The sequence below is a fragment of the Mastomys coucha genome, unplaced genomic scaffold (assembly GCF_008632895.1).
Source record: "Mastomys coucha isolate ucsf_1 unplaced genomic scaffold, UCSF_Mcou_1 pScaffold12, whole genome shotgun sequence".
NCBI lineage: Eukaryota > Metazoa > Chordata > Mammalia > Rodentia > Muridae > Mastomys > Mastomys coucha.
Genome location: NW_022196894.1, coordinates 89,621,961 through 89,638,910, shown reverse-complemented (window position 1 = coordinate 89,638,910; position 16,950 = coordinate 89,621,961). Strand labels below are relative to the sequence as shown.

At 46.6% G+C, this 16,950-nt stretch overlaps 1 protein-coding gene across 4 annotated transcripts in view; it reads right to left on the bottom strand.

Moving 5' to 3' along the window:
• Positions 1–10,106: 10,106 nt before the first annotated feature.
• Positions 10,107–16,950, bottom strand: part of Itsn1 (intersectin 1) — a 183,907-nt gene continuing 177,063 nt past the window's right edge. For all 4 annotated transcript variants that reach the window (XM_031364396.1, XM_031364398.1, XM_031364397.1 and 1 more), the window contains 5 exons: positions 16,099–16,220; positions 14,553–14,635; positions 14,214–14,297; positions 13,530–13,703; positions 10,107–10,593 (listed from right to left, as the gene is read on the bottom strand). In XM_031364396.1, coding sequence (XP_031220256.1) covers positions 10,445–10,593; positions 13,530–13,703; positions 14,214–14,297; positions 14,553–14,635; positions 16,099–16,220 — 612 coding nt within the window. In that variant the 3' untranslated portion in view covers positions 10,107–10,444. The remainder of the gene's footprint in view (positions 10,594–13,529; positions 13,704–14,213; positions 14,298–14,552; positions 14,636–16,098; positions 16,221–16,950) is intronic.

Below are 16,950 nucleotides of genomic sequence, written 5' to 3'. Positions count from 1 at the left end.
GGTTTGTCTCCTGTATGATTCTGTGTAGAAGAATCTCTGGGAAGTGCTGTGGGTTTGTCTCCTGTATGTTTCTGGGCTTGCTGATTTTGCTGACCATTCTCAGCATTTCTCATTTTCTCAGGAATACTCAATACGAGGAGTCTGGCAGCTGCCTTGGTTTTTTGTTTTTTGTTTTTTTTTAAGATTTATTTTTGCATCATTCTTCTTGTACAACTACAATCTTATCTCTGGGAAACAGACACAAGAAGAGACACCTGTCTTCAGGGCTCTTAGCATTCTGTGCCTGCAGAGCAGTGAAGGCAGAGAGTTCCAGCCTGAGCTGGTGAGGCTGGCTATTCTTGTTGGGTTTGTGAACTAGGTGATTTAAACCACACAGGTCAAAACGGAACTGTTTGAGGAGACTGTCCTCTGGCTCTAGAACGGGCAGATTCACATATAATTAGATGACAAAGGAGTGTTCCAACATCAAAAAAGAAAAAAAAAAAAAGGAGAAAAAGCTGTGTGGCCCTGCATCAGCAAACCTCAGATAAGTGTGGAATTCTGTGATTTATAATGTCTAATACTTTTTTAGAACTCTATTAATGTTGAAAAGCAGACAATATAACAATACTTTTCCTAAGTATTGTTAACAACAGTTAATTTCCTAAATATAAGCAGCAGGTAGGTATTGCAATGCACAGGACACTTTAGTAGGTATCTGGAGTGCTCTACTTCTGCCACAGGCCAGGGCTGTGAAAGAGCCGTATGCCACCAGCTTCATGGCCCACTACAAAGATCGCAAAGGCTAGCTAACCTCACCAACACTGTGGAGGAGGACCTCCACTCTAGATTCTCCTGTCTGCATATTCAGAACACCCAGGACAAGTGTGGGTGACCTACCCTCACACTCTATGACCACCCCAGCCCAAAAGACCAGCATTCCAGGAGAGGAGGAAAGGACCAAGGTCTCTGGACAAGGTAGTCAGAATTTAGGTGGGTCTGCGTGTTGGCCTTCAGAGGTCTCTGAATGGCCTGATCTTTGGGACTAGATACAGTTAGAGAGCACACAGTCATTTCCAGCCTCTGCAGAGCCCAGGAAGCTGCCTGCACCTCTGCAGTCAGGACATCACTCCCACTTCAAGCTCCAGCAGCCCAAGCCTATGGCTGGCAATATTAAGAAGCACACAACGTACTGAAAGACGTGCTGGCCCAATGCTCACACTTCCGAGAGTCCTTTTAATCGGTGCACCCTAGACTTTCAGGAGTGACCAGTTTTCACCTGAGTCACCAGAAGTCAGCTCTTAATTGAGAGGCGTTTCTGGTCAGCTGGGTAAGGTTGGACTCACAAGGTCACCACTAACTAAAGTCATTTGCTATGCGCTCTCAGGGAGCAGGGGTTAGAGGTGAGGTTGGAACTGTTCCATGAACCCTCCCTGCTTCACTTGAAGCGACATTCAAGGTGGTTAAGTATAGAAGGGCTGTGCCCAGGAGTAGCCTGGGCTTTGGATATTTCTCTGGGAAGAGAGTGGAGCTGGGAAGGTAGGCCTCCTGTCTCAGTTTGGGCCTCCAGGAAGCCTCAGGCTACCTGTGCATCCTACCTGAGAACAACTGTGCCTAGAAAACCAAAGCTCAGCCTCCCTGTGCTCTTTGAGATGGTGAGAGAGGCTGAAGCCAGCATGGGGCCTCCCTGAATGCTACTGAATTCTCTGACCATGCCACATTCTACTGTCTGTGCAGGTCTGGTGGAAAGCAGGCTGTTCAGAATATGCATGCATCAGTATGAGTTAACCTGTAGTGGAACATGGTCTCATCCCATTCATTCATTAAAATGGCTACAGGATCTCTTTCGTTTTATCATGGTTCCACCCATCTTATTGACCATATACCCCCTGCAAGGCAGAAAAAAATCCACACTTTTGAATTCCTAAACATTCAACTTGGATTTGTTTTTTAATAAAATTTAGTTGGGTTGAACCCAAGTGATCTGATCACGCATTTCTACTCCTGGGGTATGTTTTTAAGTTTCTTCTATAGTTTATGCACTTAAGTTAGATTCCTAAAATACTCTCATATACATACAGAAAAATAATCTCTCAATGAGAATCACATTTTACAATAACAAGTTAAATATTTAGACTAGAGAATCTGTTAAGTTTACGCAACATTGAACAGCATAGCCTCTTAATACTGTATATACATATAATCGTCATTCCCAAAAACATACAGCAAAGATTGCATGACGAACCACATACAGAACACAATCTTTTCACATTGTGTAGTGGATTTCTGACTTTCTTTGTTGGAAAATGCATAAAATACAGAAACCCAGGAGCTGTGAGCTGACTGTCAGACACAGAACATTTTGCGGAGGTTTCTCGCCTTTGTACGGATATATACACCTATGTTCACCATCGACTTGTGCAATGCTGCAGAGCTGAAGAGCTAAGACAGTACAGCACAGGCAAATGGTAGCCTGCACCCCTGTGTGCACCAAGCCAGACAGAGGGGCAAGGAAGACTCAGGCTTCAGCTTGTGGGCTGCAGTGGACCAGATCTGAGGCTGAACTCTCAGCTCCAAGATATTAACAAATGCTTGGTTAAATGTATGTCTAACCATGGAGCATATTAACAATGATCTTTTGAGAGAATGTTCTGACAGCAATATTCAGCAAGTAATACTAAGAATGTTAATTGATGAAGTGTATCCAAAATATTCACTCATTAAAATGGATGCTGACACAGTAGTGGTCGGATGCTTCTAGGGATCATGACCCATGGAGACAATCTACTTTCATTTACGGTGATTTAAAGCCATGAAAGGAGAGCCTTCTGTGCTTTTCTCTTCTTAGTTTCTGTGTTTCTAGTTTTGAAAGAGGGTCTCATGTAGCCTGGGCTGGTTTTAAATCCTGATTCTCCTGCTTCCATCTCTGGAATGCTGGGATTACAGGAGTGGAATCAGGAAACATGAGAAAGATTATTGCTCTGCATGTGCAGACATGGGCCTACTTCTGCAAAAAGCAAACAGAACCTCACAGGGCTTGGAGCATGCAGCACAACCCAGGCTGCACAACAAAGCAACACACACTCACAGCTTCGAGGAGTGGCCTCCCCAGAGCTGTGGGCTTCCAGAACACAGAGGTTACACACACAGCAGAGCCTTTCTCCTTTGCTAACACCCAAAGATGCCTGTGGGAATGAGCATGTGAGAGCCCTGCCTCACAGGAGCAAACTCTCAGATACTTGGGCTCTAAGGCAGAGAGGCAGCTGGCTCCACCCACTCCTCTCCAGAAAACCGTATCTAAAGGAACAAAGGACCAGTCATTGTCAGACAGGGAGACTGAGCCCTTCTAGGCTCTTCTCCATTAAAGTAGTTTAGAATCTCCTGGGACACCAGAAACAGGGAGACCAGCCCTTAAATAGGGGAAAGGTTTTATTTCAAAGCAGAAAACTCAACTTTGAAGACTCGAAGGCCACTTGATATCCAGAGACACAGCCTGGACTGGGATATGAGAAACCATCAACCCAGGTTGACAGTTCCCCGTCCATTCAGGGCGCCTTCAGTTGTGAGCCGGAATTCGGGGTGCTCTAATTATTCTGAACTGTTTGTACTTTTAAGAGATAAAAGAGTAGAGTTTTGAAAAACACGTCACTTTCTAAGAATGCACGAGGCCCTAGCTTTGATCCTTAGCAATGCAAGGAAAGGAAAAGAAAACAAGGGAAGGAGGAAGGGATCCCAGCTCTATGCAGCCAGCCTGCCAGGGAGACCTTTCCAAAGAAGAAAGCCCTAACAAGGCCCTGCTCCATTTGCACTGTAGTAAGGCTAGCTCCAGGGTGTTGGAGGCCCCAAGCAGCAGGGCCCAAACTCAGCTCAATTCTCTGCTGCCCCTGGTGAGGTCCCCAATCATTTGTAGCAAGGAGGTCACCATTTTTACTTTTGCACTTGGCCCACACATTACCTGAACTGGTCCTGAATGCAGCTTGGGGAAGGGTGGAGCAAAACATTTCCTGTCTCCTTCAGTGGTATACACAGCCATTCCCCAGTGCCCAGTACACACAGACACACTTCATGCATCCAAGGGCTACATCAAACCATTTGCCACTTAAAATGTCCGAAGTTGAAGTCTTCAGATAGACACTCTGCTATCCTACCAAGTAGAGTGATCCCGTCTCGCCGGACAGAGGCCTCCTTCAGGCAGCCAGTCCTTTCCTGTAGAGAACTGAATTACAAAGTTCCCCTCTGAAGGAGGCACAGAAAAGGCAGAGAAGCTAGCCCCAGCAGGCAGGAAAGCCATCTCAGTGGATGCTCAGAGCTGGGTTCACGCGACCTTCCTTCTTTGCTCATTCCTTCTTGGCTCAGCTGAGAGTGCCAGCCAGGTTCTAGTCCCCCACTTCCCCGACCCCTCCCACCGGCAAGTTCCTTCTGAGTCACACAAGAGCAATGCTGCTGAGATGCAGCAGGGGGCGCTAGCACCTTGACCCTGCCAATAGAACCATCTAGGTAGGAAGAGCCCCACAGTGCAGAAAGCAGCTCGGCCACACGAGCCACCGCATTGCCTTTGGCTTCTATTTGTCTAAGGTCCCCACTCTGTTTTCACCAAGAACAGGAGGAGATAAGATGAGAACGACAAAAGAGTATAGCCGGAGAGGTGGAAAAGCACAGGCGCAGCTCTCACACAGGATACGTGCACGATGATTCTAAAAGAGGAAAGGAGGGCTGGTGAGATGGCTCAGCAGGGAAGAGCACTGTCTGCTCTTCGGAAGGTCATGAGTTCAAATCCCAGCAACCACATGGTGGCTCACGACCATCCGTAATGAGATCTGACGCCCTCTTCTGGTGCGTCTGACAGCTACAGTGTACTTACATATAATAAATAAGTAAATCTAAAAAAAAAAAAAAAAAAAAAAAAAAAAAAAAAAAAAAAAAAAAAAAAAAAAAAAAAAAAAAAAAGAGGAAAGGAAGGGTTTCCACAGCATAAAAAGGAGCCTTGGTCACTGGCCAGCTGTCCAGAAATCCCGGAGGGACGCTGGGATTTGAAGGCTGACAAAATAAGCCCCCTTCGGAATGCAACTCTCCTCGGTGGACTTTGAACACTAAAATACGCATCGCTGTGATAATAGCGAGACCCTAAGCTGCTCTAGAAACCAGAACAGATCCTATTAAAATATAACATAGGCCCTGACACAGCATGGGGCAATTCACCCTGAAACAGGACAGCCACACACACAGTGCTAGAAGAATTATTTGCCAAAACATAAATTATTGGCTCATTTTTACTAAAGGAGCTAGTTAGAACTGCTTTAGTTGTTTGGTGGAGATAAACACTAATGTTTGTGCGTGCGTGCATGTGTGTGTGTTCCCACACATGCACAAATATAAGTTCAGGAACTCAGACGTCAATGCTGAGTTTTTTGTACCAATCCTAACTCTAACCCCCATGAGCCACACCACCAAGGAACAAGCCCAACGATCCCCCTGTCTCCACGTCCCCAGCACTGGGATTGCAGGTACACATTGCTGCATCTGGTTTCTTTACGCAGGTGCTGGGGATCAAACTCAGGCCCTCTGGCTTGCCAAGCTAACACTTTGCCAGTGATCTACCCAGACACTGAGCAGGAATTTTATGTTACTAAAATGACTTAAAATTAGATCTACAAATTGGCTTAAAAGCCTCCCAGACCCCTAAGAGGTGGCCTGGACAGGGCAAGGCCCCTTTAAGGAACAGCGTGCTGTTAGCACTGCTCACTGGGTTGCTGTTCCTGACTGCAATCTGCCCAGGGTGCTCACATAGGAGTTTCAATGCTCTCAACTTAGAGAGCCTGAGATCGTGGCCATCTTTCTCATGGGTTGTGTTTTCCCAGGCTTCTCAAGGACAGAATCTTTCCCGGCTCTTACAGAGGTGAAGCCGTTATACACCTTAGTTGATCCTTGGGACCTACAAACAGGGACCTCATGCAATGCCCTGTGAGGAAATAGTGTCTGGAACTTTCTCTCCCTCTAGCTCAACTGTTTTCCAGGTATCAGGGAACAGAGGACTGGAAAGAGGAGTCCCTGTGGCAACCAGCCAGTTATTTATTGCAAGTCCAAACTAACAATACATCTTTATTATTTTGTGGAATAGCCCTTCAAAGGGCAATCAATGTTCATTAATAGGGGTCCTTCAAAATAGAGTGCTATGCCCAGGGACCTGTGGGAACTTGCCACTCAGAAAGCCCTGATGGGTCCAGGGGCTGCTACTCTAGAGGTCTAAGTCTCCATGACAAGGAGGGCAGGGATAAGTCACATCTTCAAAAACATGAGTGCCTGCCATGAGTGGCAGGGTTTGCAAATCTCCTTAACAAAGACATGGTCCCTAAACCCCTACAAGGAGCACGTGGCTGTGAGTGAGCCCTTACCCTCCAAGCAGCCCTAGCTCGGCCCTCCATGACCTGTGAGGAACCCTGTTTAAAGTTCTCTTTTTGACTGCCTGCCCTGTTTCCCCTCCATCCCTTTCATCCTTCCATCCTTCCTTCCTCCCTTCTCTCTTCCTTTTTCCTTCCCTCGTTTTCTCATGCATTACCTTGGCTGGGTGACCCTCACATCCCTGGATCCCTGAAAACAGAGTCTCTCAGCAGGTACACAAGCAATGGAGTTGGCAAAGGTTAAGCGCTGACACCCCTTAAAGGAGACAGTGCAGGGAAGGTGCTGGGGAGGAGCAGGGGAGGACAGCTTAGCATCTTAGTACCCATGTTGGATTCCTACTGTCAATTACTAGTCAGCAGGATTAGCCTCTTCTGAAGAAGTTTCCACCATTCATACAAGCCAGCCTCTGTACCCAAGGTCTGTCCCAGCATGTAAGGCCTGCCCAATAAGGCATTCCCTGAAATGTCATCTTCAATGTGTCTTTGGAGAGTAAGGGGGGAACAAAGAAAAAAAAAAGAATTCAGCCCTACGGGGCCGACCCAGGGAAGAGGAGGGGAAGCTGGTGCTAGTTCTAGTGTGCATCTGGAATCTGACAGGGTCTGAAAGAATAAAAGAATTCATTGAATGTTCGGCTTCTTCCTAGGATTCAAACAGGTCCGAGCAGCTAGGAGACAACCCCTCTGAGCACACACCCTAACTGTGGCCTCAGCTGGCTCTGGCTCCGGTTCTCCACCTGTCAAATGAAGCCAGAGAGGCCGGCCATTTGTCCTTGATTAGTGGATTCTAGGGCACCCTGGACTATATATGGTCACCAGCTCTGCTCCTGCCCAGCAGCTCTGGAAGACCAACCTGCGATTACCCTTTCTAGATGCCTGTGACCTCCTGACACAGATCTAAAACACACATTGGCACCAAGTGAAGATGCCAGGCAGTAGGAGCAGCCCATTGATCCACCTTTTATAAAAATGAAGACAGCTGAGCACAGTGGTACACACTTGAAATTCCAGTATGCAGCAGGCTAAGACAGGAGGATACTAAATTCAGGACTTGGGCTATGGAGTCAGGCCCTGTGTGAAAATAAGGAAGAGATGCTCTTTAGGGAGAGTCCAACAATAGAGACATATCATTACAAAATTGAACCCAGCACCCTTGCCCAATTTCTCCAGCACTCCTGCTGACTCTTGTCTAGAAAGTTCTCTGTCCCATCGAGGGCAGATCTGGACCTTAATGATTGGCATATGTCTTCAAATTCTTGTGGACACAGCACATCTGGTCCCAAGAGTTAAAGTTATCTGTCTATCTGCTGGAGGGAAAAACATGGGCACTGCCCCAAAGACAAGGATTGACCCTTTGGGACAAGTGCCCCATGAAGGAAGCCCAGCCAGGAGCTTCTGTCCTCAGAGCTCTCGGGACAATTCTCAAGGATGACTGAGGGTCAGAGCATAGGCATGCTTCAGGAAAGTCCCTTCCTGAGTAAGAGGAGGTCAGAGTGTGGGAGGTACTGGCAGTGTGGCCCATAGAAGAGGGTGCCTTCAGGAGGTATCTGAAGGGCTGGCATCAGGATGCCATGTGGCACAGCCTAGGTAAGCATTTACAAAGCAGACAGCTGAGACTCAGTTTCCTCATTGGCAAGGACCTGCTCTTTGTAGGAAGTGTAGCCTGGCTGGTCAAAAAGGTAGATGTGAAGGAGGAGAGAATCAAGGTTTGAGGCTGACTGTGTGTGTCACCCATAGATAACATGGAGTAGGACTCCATGTCAACAGAACCCAGAGTTACAGCTGGGTCTGAGGGTCAGCTCAGCTCATCCAGAAATACAACCAATCACAACAAATGACACTTGTAGATGCAAGGACACCAATCCAGATCTGTCAACCCTCAGGATAGCCCAGGGGTGTCCAGTAGAGCCACCTTGGGGAAAGACGCAGACTGCATTCACATACTCCAACCATGGGGTTCTATGAGTAGGTAACCCAGAACCTATGGGGTCACTGCGGATGCCTCATCTTTCCTATGGGAACACTGATGTTCAACATCACATTCATGTCCAACTTGGAAGGGGTTAGGGAAGTGGGAAGGGAAATGGGGAAAGGAGTTGTAACAGTGACCCTACTTTGGCCATTTGCACACGGAATGCTTGGTTTTCACAGCATGGGAACATGCCCCTCATCTACACCAAACAAAGCCCCCTGGTTCTAGAACCAAGGAAGCATGGCTCACAAATCTATTTATAGGTTTCATTTAAAACAGTTCCTTAACAACAACAGAAACATGAACATGTAGTGTTTTGATAGTGTCTTTTGCTGGGAATGTGGTAAGCTTGAAGTGGTAAGCTGGAAGCTAAAGTCTGCCTCATGTTCAGTTGAAAGCCGCTAACTGAAGGGTTTATTGGCTGTTTCAAAAAATAGGTGTGTCTATTGTTCTTGATACAAAAGTCAACACTATCTGTAATAAATGAATACTAAGTGCTTCTTGGAAGTATGAAATGTAAACTGTTGTCCTTTGCCACACATACGTTGTGAGAAATCACTTGAAACACACACGTGGAGAGGGGCCTTTTGGGGTCACATGAAGCATTCAGATTTCAGCAGAGTGCCTCTTCCATCACCGAGACACTACCATTTTCAAAGTACTTCTAGAAACCTAGTTCAAATTTGAGGACCTACCGTAAAAAGGAACATCACCTAATAGAAAGCCTGAGTGCAGAAACCAGAGACACGCAGAGACCAGGCCAGGACCACAGTCCAGAGATGCTCAGCCTGCACTTCTCATTAGCAAATAAAGTTCTCATCTAGATAACCAATCTTAGCATTAAGGGAAAGAAAACATGAAGAACTCAGATGAAAAACTTGGCCTATGGCCATACACTCCTGACTCTGGCAAAAAGTGCATGTGTTCCTATGATCAAAAGGTTGTTGTATACCCAGGAGCGTCTCCCATCTTCTCACCCCACGTGTGGGGCTCCGTGCTCCCAAGGTAATGGGGGCTCCATTCCCCCAACCCAGTAATGGATTTTCTTAGCGTCTCTCCACACCACGCATTCTATCTTGAATTCTTTCTTTTTCAAACTTTATCCATCTAAGACATGACTTCCTGGTGTGGTGGGGTTGGGGGGGGGGTGACCACTAAGGATTGCTGTTGGTGTTTTTCACAACAGTCTTTTAAGCACAAAATGGGCTTGGGAAGGTCTGGTCTCCAGACAGAACTTCTCATGAAACAAACATCCCAGGGTCTCCAAACCCAAAGAGCACACTCTGACTATAACCAGCAAGCAGGACTCAATGTCATCAAGCCTTCCCAGTGACCCACAGTGGGACCTAAGTCCTCAGGACAGAACCTCACAGATAATGGGCTTTTGGAGCATCTTCTGTGCACACCCAGAGTCAGAATGGAATCACTGATTTCACTGATTGCATAGTAATCTGCTAGTAGTAGTATACTGCTGCGATCTCACTGATTAACATTAATGAGTCTAGAGGGGAATGGTACATCTCTAACAACACACATAAGAGTCTTCTAGCGACAGCTCTCCAAAGAGTTAAGTAAGTCGGTGCCTGCTGCAGAGCCATCATGCCGAGCATTCAATCTCGGGCCCCATTTCCCAGGGAGAGCTGGACTCCAAAGCAACAATTCTGTCATAATTGGACTAAACACACCACGCATAGGATATTATAGGCCAAGTAGTCTACGAAGGGCTAGTAGAGGTGAGAAACAGGAGGCCTACACAGTTCTCCAAAATACAGTCACTGCATTTATAAATCTATTTTATAGGAACCAGCCCCACACCTCCAGCCCAGGGAAGGAGCCAGGCTCCCAGTGGAACCTAGTTGGAGGTTATGGATTTCAGAGACCCGAGAAGACATGATGAGACCATAGGGAGGACAAAGGAAAAGAGAATTTGGATTCATAAAATGAGACATGGTTTGAAGGGCAGGATTGTCGAGAATGACTCCTAGCAGCCTCGTGGGGCTTCATCTTTGCTGTCCCCCGTTGCTCCGTGGCTGACCACCAGATAGCATGCCCATATGGGACCTTGAGGAGGAAGTCATCTACGATCATCCTAGGGCTGCTACGGCTCATCAAACAACTGCAGGTCAAGGCGGACCACAATCTCTCCTGTGGGGACCTCATGCAGCAGGAGACACTTCGTAACTGGCCCCTTGGAGCCCTGGTCTTTCTTGATGTCAGCCACTCGGATCTCTGTCCGTCCCAAAAAATCTGAAAGGAGAAAAAGCAAAGGGATGCTCAGAAAGAGTTCCTGTCTCCAAGACGCATACTCATTACGCTGGGACTCTCCTATGAACAGCCGTTCTCCAGCTCTTCTAAGACCACTGATACTAAGATTAGCACCAATGCTTCCAATTTACTTGGCCATGGAGTTGTTCATGATATTTCAATACTATAACAAAACAATACAACAACAGTAAAAACCCCAAGACTTTTTAATATTCCCAATGTATTTATTTATATATATATGTGTGTGTGTGTGTGTGTGTGCATATATATGTGTATATATATATATACATATATATATATATGTCCATATGATGGGTATGCCAACTACCCTGATGGATTATTACACATTATATACACTTATTGAGATACTACATGGTACCCCACAAATAAAATATATTCTGTGAACAGTTAAAAATATATTAATAGAGTCAAAGAAAGGGTTCAGTCAGTAAAAATGTGTGCCTTCTAGGCTCATGGACATAATTTTTTTTTAAAAAAGATTTATTTATTTATTTTATGCATATGAGCACACCACCATTGCTCTCTTCAGACATACCAGAAGAGGGCGTCAGACCCCATTACAGATAGTTGTGAGCCACCATGTGGTTGCTGGGAATTGAACTCAGGACCTCTGAAAGAGCAGTTGGTACTCTTAACTGCTGAGTCATCTCTCCAGACCACAGACATAAGTTTGATCCCCAGGATCTACATTTAAAATGAAAACCATGGGTGGGATTGGAGAGATGGCTCAGCAGTTAAGAGCACTGACTGCTCTTTCAGAGATCCTGAGTTCAATTCCCAGCACCCACATGGTGGCTCACAGCCACTTATAACTCTAATTCCAGGGAATCTATCACTTTCTTCCGGTCCCCGCAGGCTCCTATATACATATGGTGCACATAAACTCATGTAGGCAAACACGCATACACCTTTTTAAAGCTGGGCCAAGAGCATAACTCTGTTGGTAGAGCGCTTGCCTGCTATGCTTACGCCTGAGACTAATTCCCAGCACTGTATAAACTGGCTCCAGGCCAGCCTGGGCTACATGAAACCCAATCTTTAAAAAAAAAAAAAAAGGAAGAAAGCCAAGTATGGTGGCACAGAATTGTAGCCCCAACGCTGAAGAAGTGGAGACCGGATAGACAGCAAGTGCAGCCAATCAGTGAGCTCCAGGCCAGGGAGAGCCAATCAGTGAGCTCCAGGCCAGGGAGAGCCAATCAGTGAGCTCCAGGCCAGGGAGAGAGTCTACCTCAAAACACAAGGTAGAGAATTCCTTAGTGGTGATACCTAAGACACACACAACACACACAGACACACGCACGCACGCACGCACGCACGCACGCACGCACGCACGCACGCACGCACGCTTCCTGGAGAGACGACTCAGTGGTGCCCACATGGTGAGAAGCACATAGCAGCCTGTACCTCTGGCTTCAAGGACTCTTATGCCCTCTTCTGGACTCTCCAGGTACCTACCTATATACATGACATACACACACATATGGCATACACATATACAACATATGTGACATACATTCCCACATACAAACACATAATACATGTGTACTTAAATTTTTAAAAAATCTTATTCCAGGGCTGGAAAGATGGCTCAGTGGTTAAGAGCACTGGCTGCTCTTCCAGAGGACCTGGTTTCAATTTCTAGCAGCCATCCAGTTCCAGAGGACTGGACTCCCTCACACATTCATACATGCAATGTGCATAAAGCATAGCAGCTGAGAGCCAAGACCGTAGGAAACAAGTGTTCTGGTCACACTCTGATGTGTCAGCAGCTTTGAGGCCATCACCGGGCAAACCAACAGGATATAACTCATGCAGATAATTTATATAAAAATCCAATTTATATGCTAAGATACAAAAGCCACATGGAGTCGCCTCATCTTGGCCCAGTGTCAGCACTCGGCACTCAGCTTATTCTTCCTCCTATGCCGACTGAGACCGTGAACTTTAAACTCACTCTCTGATTTTTATTTGGCTGAGAGAGTGGCTTCCTGGTTTCACTGACCAAAAATCACTGCAGAAGAGAGAGCAGGTTGAGGGAAGGGCATGTCCAACACAACTGAAGCCTCTCTGTTTCCCGAGGGACAGCAGCTGACTCTGAAAGCACCTGTTGTGGGCCAATGTCCTTCTCGCTCAACTGGCCAGCGTTAACAAGGTCTCCTTACATAGACCCTGTGGCTTCAATCCATAATTCCTGCATGCAGGGATTACAGGTGGGAACTACCAGGTGTGGCTATCTCATTGCTTTTCAAAGAACTTATTTATTTTGTATATGTTTCATATGTGTATATGTACATATGTGCATGTGTACACGCCATGGCACGCGCGGAGGACAACTTACAGGAATCCGTTTCCCTTTCCATCATGTCAGTCCTAGGGGTCAAACTCAAATCATCAAGCAAGTGCCTTTACCTGCTGAAGTATCCTTGATGATAGCCAACAAACCACACTACATCGAGGTTTCCAGGCGTACCCTCCCTCCTACGCCTGTGTGGGAAAGCAGGCTACTACAGTCTGTCTAGTTCAGTGAACCTACGAGCCCCAGCACTTCCTGTCCACATCTACTCCGTTGCCTTCCGCAGCTCCTTGCACCGAGCCAACCTCTCAGGTAAGAAGCCCAGGGACTGCTGGGCTCAGGTTCTCAGGTGGGGAAGCATGTACCCTGCACGACGACGGGGTGGGACCAAGAGTGCCCCGGGGGGTAGAGCGGGGAAGGTAAGGGTGCTCTGAGAGCAGAGCAGGCGGGGCCGAGGATGCCCCGAGGGTAAAGCATGAGGTGCCAAGCTGCCCCGAGGGCGGGGCCAAGCGTGCTCCGAAGGTAGAACGTGATGGGCGGAGCTAAGGGTAAAGAGGGCAAAGAGGAGGAGGCTAAGGGTGCCTCAGGGCCATTTCCCACTCACCGTCGGGCGAGAACTGGTCCCTCTCAAACACAGTGATGCAGAGAACCTCCTGCTCCAGGTCTCTGATGAAGAACTGGCAGTTAGAATTCCACTTGGGGTTCAGCGTGTCCTGGATTGTCTTAGTGATGTGGCACTGAGAGCCCATGGTCACCTCACAGTATGGGTTGCTCTTTCCTGGAGTGAACAAAAGCCCCTGCCAGGTGGGACACATTTCATTTCAATCCCCCTACACCTTCGAGATTCACAAGTGGAATATTTGGTGGACCCTCCCATAGTTTGGTATCACATTCAGAAGAGGGGCAAATCCATTAACAGGACTCAATTTCAAACCCCTTCTGCATACATGTCATGTGCACTGCATATCACGCGTGTTATGAATGAAGTCTCTCAGGTCTCCCTGAAAAGCAGGAAGATGGAAAAGGTTCTACAAAAATTATATATATGTATATGTATGTATATTATATAGTATATGTATATATATAATATACTATTATATACTTATATGTGTATATGTGTGTATATGTGTATATGTATATATATCTTTGACAAGTGCTAGAAAAACCAATGCCAGCAGGAAATTTACACAAGAAATTGCACAACTAATGTCAAATTGGTAAAGAGTTGGGGGAGGACAGAGAACCCGGAATATTCTAGAGTGCTTGGGAGGAATTCATGGGCCCTTACCATGTGACCGACAGGGTTTCAGCTCAATGCCTTCTACCACGTTCACCATCAACCTTCCAATACCGGTCGCCCGCTGGGAACGGACTAAACCACAAGAAAATAACACAAAAATCCGCTTCCTTTCACATTCGCTTTGCTGCTCTTCTCTTCCCAGCACCTCTCAATCTGTGCGAGGCATCTGCCCTCCCTTGAAAGCAAGGCCCCCTCCTGTCTCTTGCCCTTGGAATCCTTCATCTCTGCGCCCCGCCTTGCACCTAGCCCCATTTCTGGTGCGAGTTCCAACCCAGAGACACTCGATGGCCCTCCCGCCCCAGTGTCTTGGGCCCCAGCGGCACATACCCAAGTATGCCTTCTCTCGCTTCTTTTTCTCCGTCTCTATGTAGAGCTCAGATGCGGCCTTGATTTTCTGCACCCAGGCAGTCCTTGGACGGGAAGAGACAGAATGTTGCCAAACAGAATGCACAGAACAGGCTCCGGGTCTGCTCAAATTCTGTTTCCAGGACTCTTTTGACTTGGTTTATTTGAATTTAACAGCAAAGGCTCAGAAGAAGAAAACCTGGCTCTGTAACGCACGATGCTAATTATTACCCCTTATCATCAGTAGGGAGGTTTTGTTTGCTTTGGTCTTTGTTGTTGGCTTTTTCTCTTTTCTCTTTTTTCTTTTATTAAGATTTATTCATTCTATGTATATGAGTACATTGTGGTTTCCCTTGGACACACTAGAGGAGGAGAGAATCAGATCCTATTACAGATGGTTGTGAGCCACGACATAGTAGCTGGGAATTGAACTCAGGACCTCTGGAAGAAGAACCAGTGCTTTTAACCACTGAGCCATCTTTCCAGCCACTGTTGTTGGCTTGTTGTTTTGTTTTTTGTGTGTTTTTGCTGTTGTTGTTTGGTTGGTTTTTTTTGAGACAGGGCCTCATATAGTTTAGTCCAGGCTGGTGATAAACTCACTAAAAGTAATTGAGGAGACCTTGAATTTATATCCCTCCCCCAACCTTCTGAGTACTGGGATTACAGATACATGCTTCCATAATTTGTTTATGTGGTTCTAGGAATTTAACCCAGAATTCTGCACATTTGAGGCAGGCACTCACTACCCGAGTAATAGTCTGTAAGTAATGGACGTCCCCAAGGAGTCCTTCCAGGTCCCCACGTCCATAAAGAAAGTCTGATAAACGTCAGGCTGGGGGAGGTGAGCAGGTGGCTCCCTGTCCTCCCTCACCGAAAAGCATCGCATACTTGGAGGACCCAGGAAGACAGAAGGGTCTTTTTTTTCCCAAAATCACCCAAGGGAAGAACCACTTCACACTGGGGAGCACACGCCAGGAGGTGCTTTGGCGTGAGGGTTTCCTCAGGGTGCCATGTGCACAGTACTTTAGCCAGTCTTCTTGCCTGGCAGGAACGTTCTTGGGAATGCTTGTTGGCCCTGTGTCAAGCCCACCCTTCAGAAAGCAATCTGTTTCATTTGGCTCCAGAACAGTCTAAAATAAAAAAGCAAAATACCAGCAACCCAAAGACCCAGATTGCTGTCCTCATGGGCTGGGGCTGGGGCTGGGGGTGGGGGTGGGGTGGAGGTGGGATTAGTCCCAGATCACCTTCCTGTTGGATTCTACCACCTGGGAAACTTCAGCTAATCTAAGCACCCTCAATACCTCAAAGGCTGCTGGGTATTTCTAAAAAAAAAAAAAAAAAAAAAAAAAAAAGGCCTTGAGCAAAGCTGATTTTTATTTTGGAAAACTCATGCCAGATGTCTAACTTTTGAGAAGTTCTAAAAAAAAAAATAGTATATACACTACTTCCTTCCACACTGCAGCTGGGGAATGTTGGTGCGTGCCGATGAATGACCCTCATCCAGTACTAGGGAGGTGCTGGGGCTTACCTCTCATTGATGCTTTCTGCTCGGAGAGTGTAGACCCGGTCGATGTGGGAAATGTGGAAGATAGGTTCATCTCCAGAAGGGTCCGTGGGCAATTTTACTAGAACCTCATTTAAGAAAATGGGCTGCAAAGTCATAATACAGAGGCGTTACAGAACAAGGCAGGGGCTCTGTGTGTGTGTAAGGTAAACATACAAGTATGTGTATGCCTGCTCATGAATGTCAGTAAACTACACTGAGCATGCAGGTGTGTGTGCGACCCAGCAATCTAGAAGACGGGTGTGTGATTGCAACTTAGCACACGACTATACCAGAATATAGATTTCATGTTAACACTAATTTTTTAATTGTATCAGAGTGCTTTGCTTGCTTGTGTCTGTGCAGTGTGTGCATTGTCCACACAGGCCAGAGGAGGGGTTACAGAGGAAGGAGTTACAGATGGTTGTGGGCAGCCATGTGAGTTTTGGGAACTGAACCCAGAGCCTCTGTGAGAGCGGCAAGTGCTCCTAACCTCTGAGTCATCTCTCCAGCCCCGTTGACAGTGATGTTTATATCAAGCTATATTCATTTTACAGGTACAATCCTTATAAGGAAGAAATAACTGTTCTGCTTCTCTGTAACACATTCTAAAACAGTGAACAGTCTTCACACCTTCATACAAAGGCTCTAGAAGCAGTCCACATAATCAGTTGCTATCTCCCAAAATAAATCTAGCAGCTGCTCTTAGGGGAACCCCTGCGGAAAGACACCCCCTCCCCAACCACACATAGACAGAATTAGAAAATGAAATCTCCCACGGCATGGCAACACAGAGACTCAACCCTGCACACATGGGATTTAGCATTCTGTTAAAAA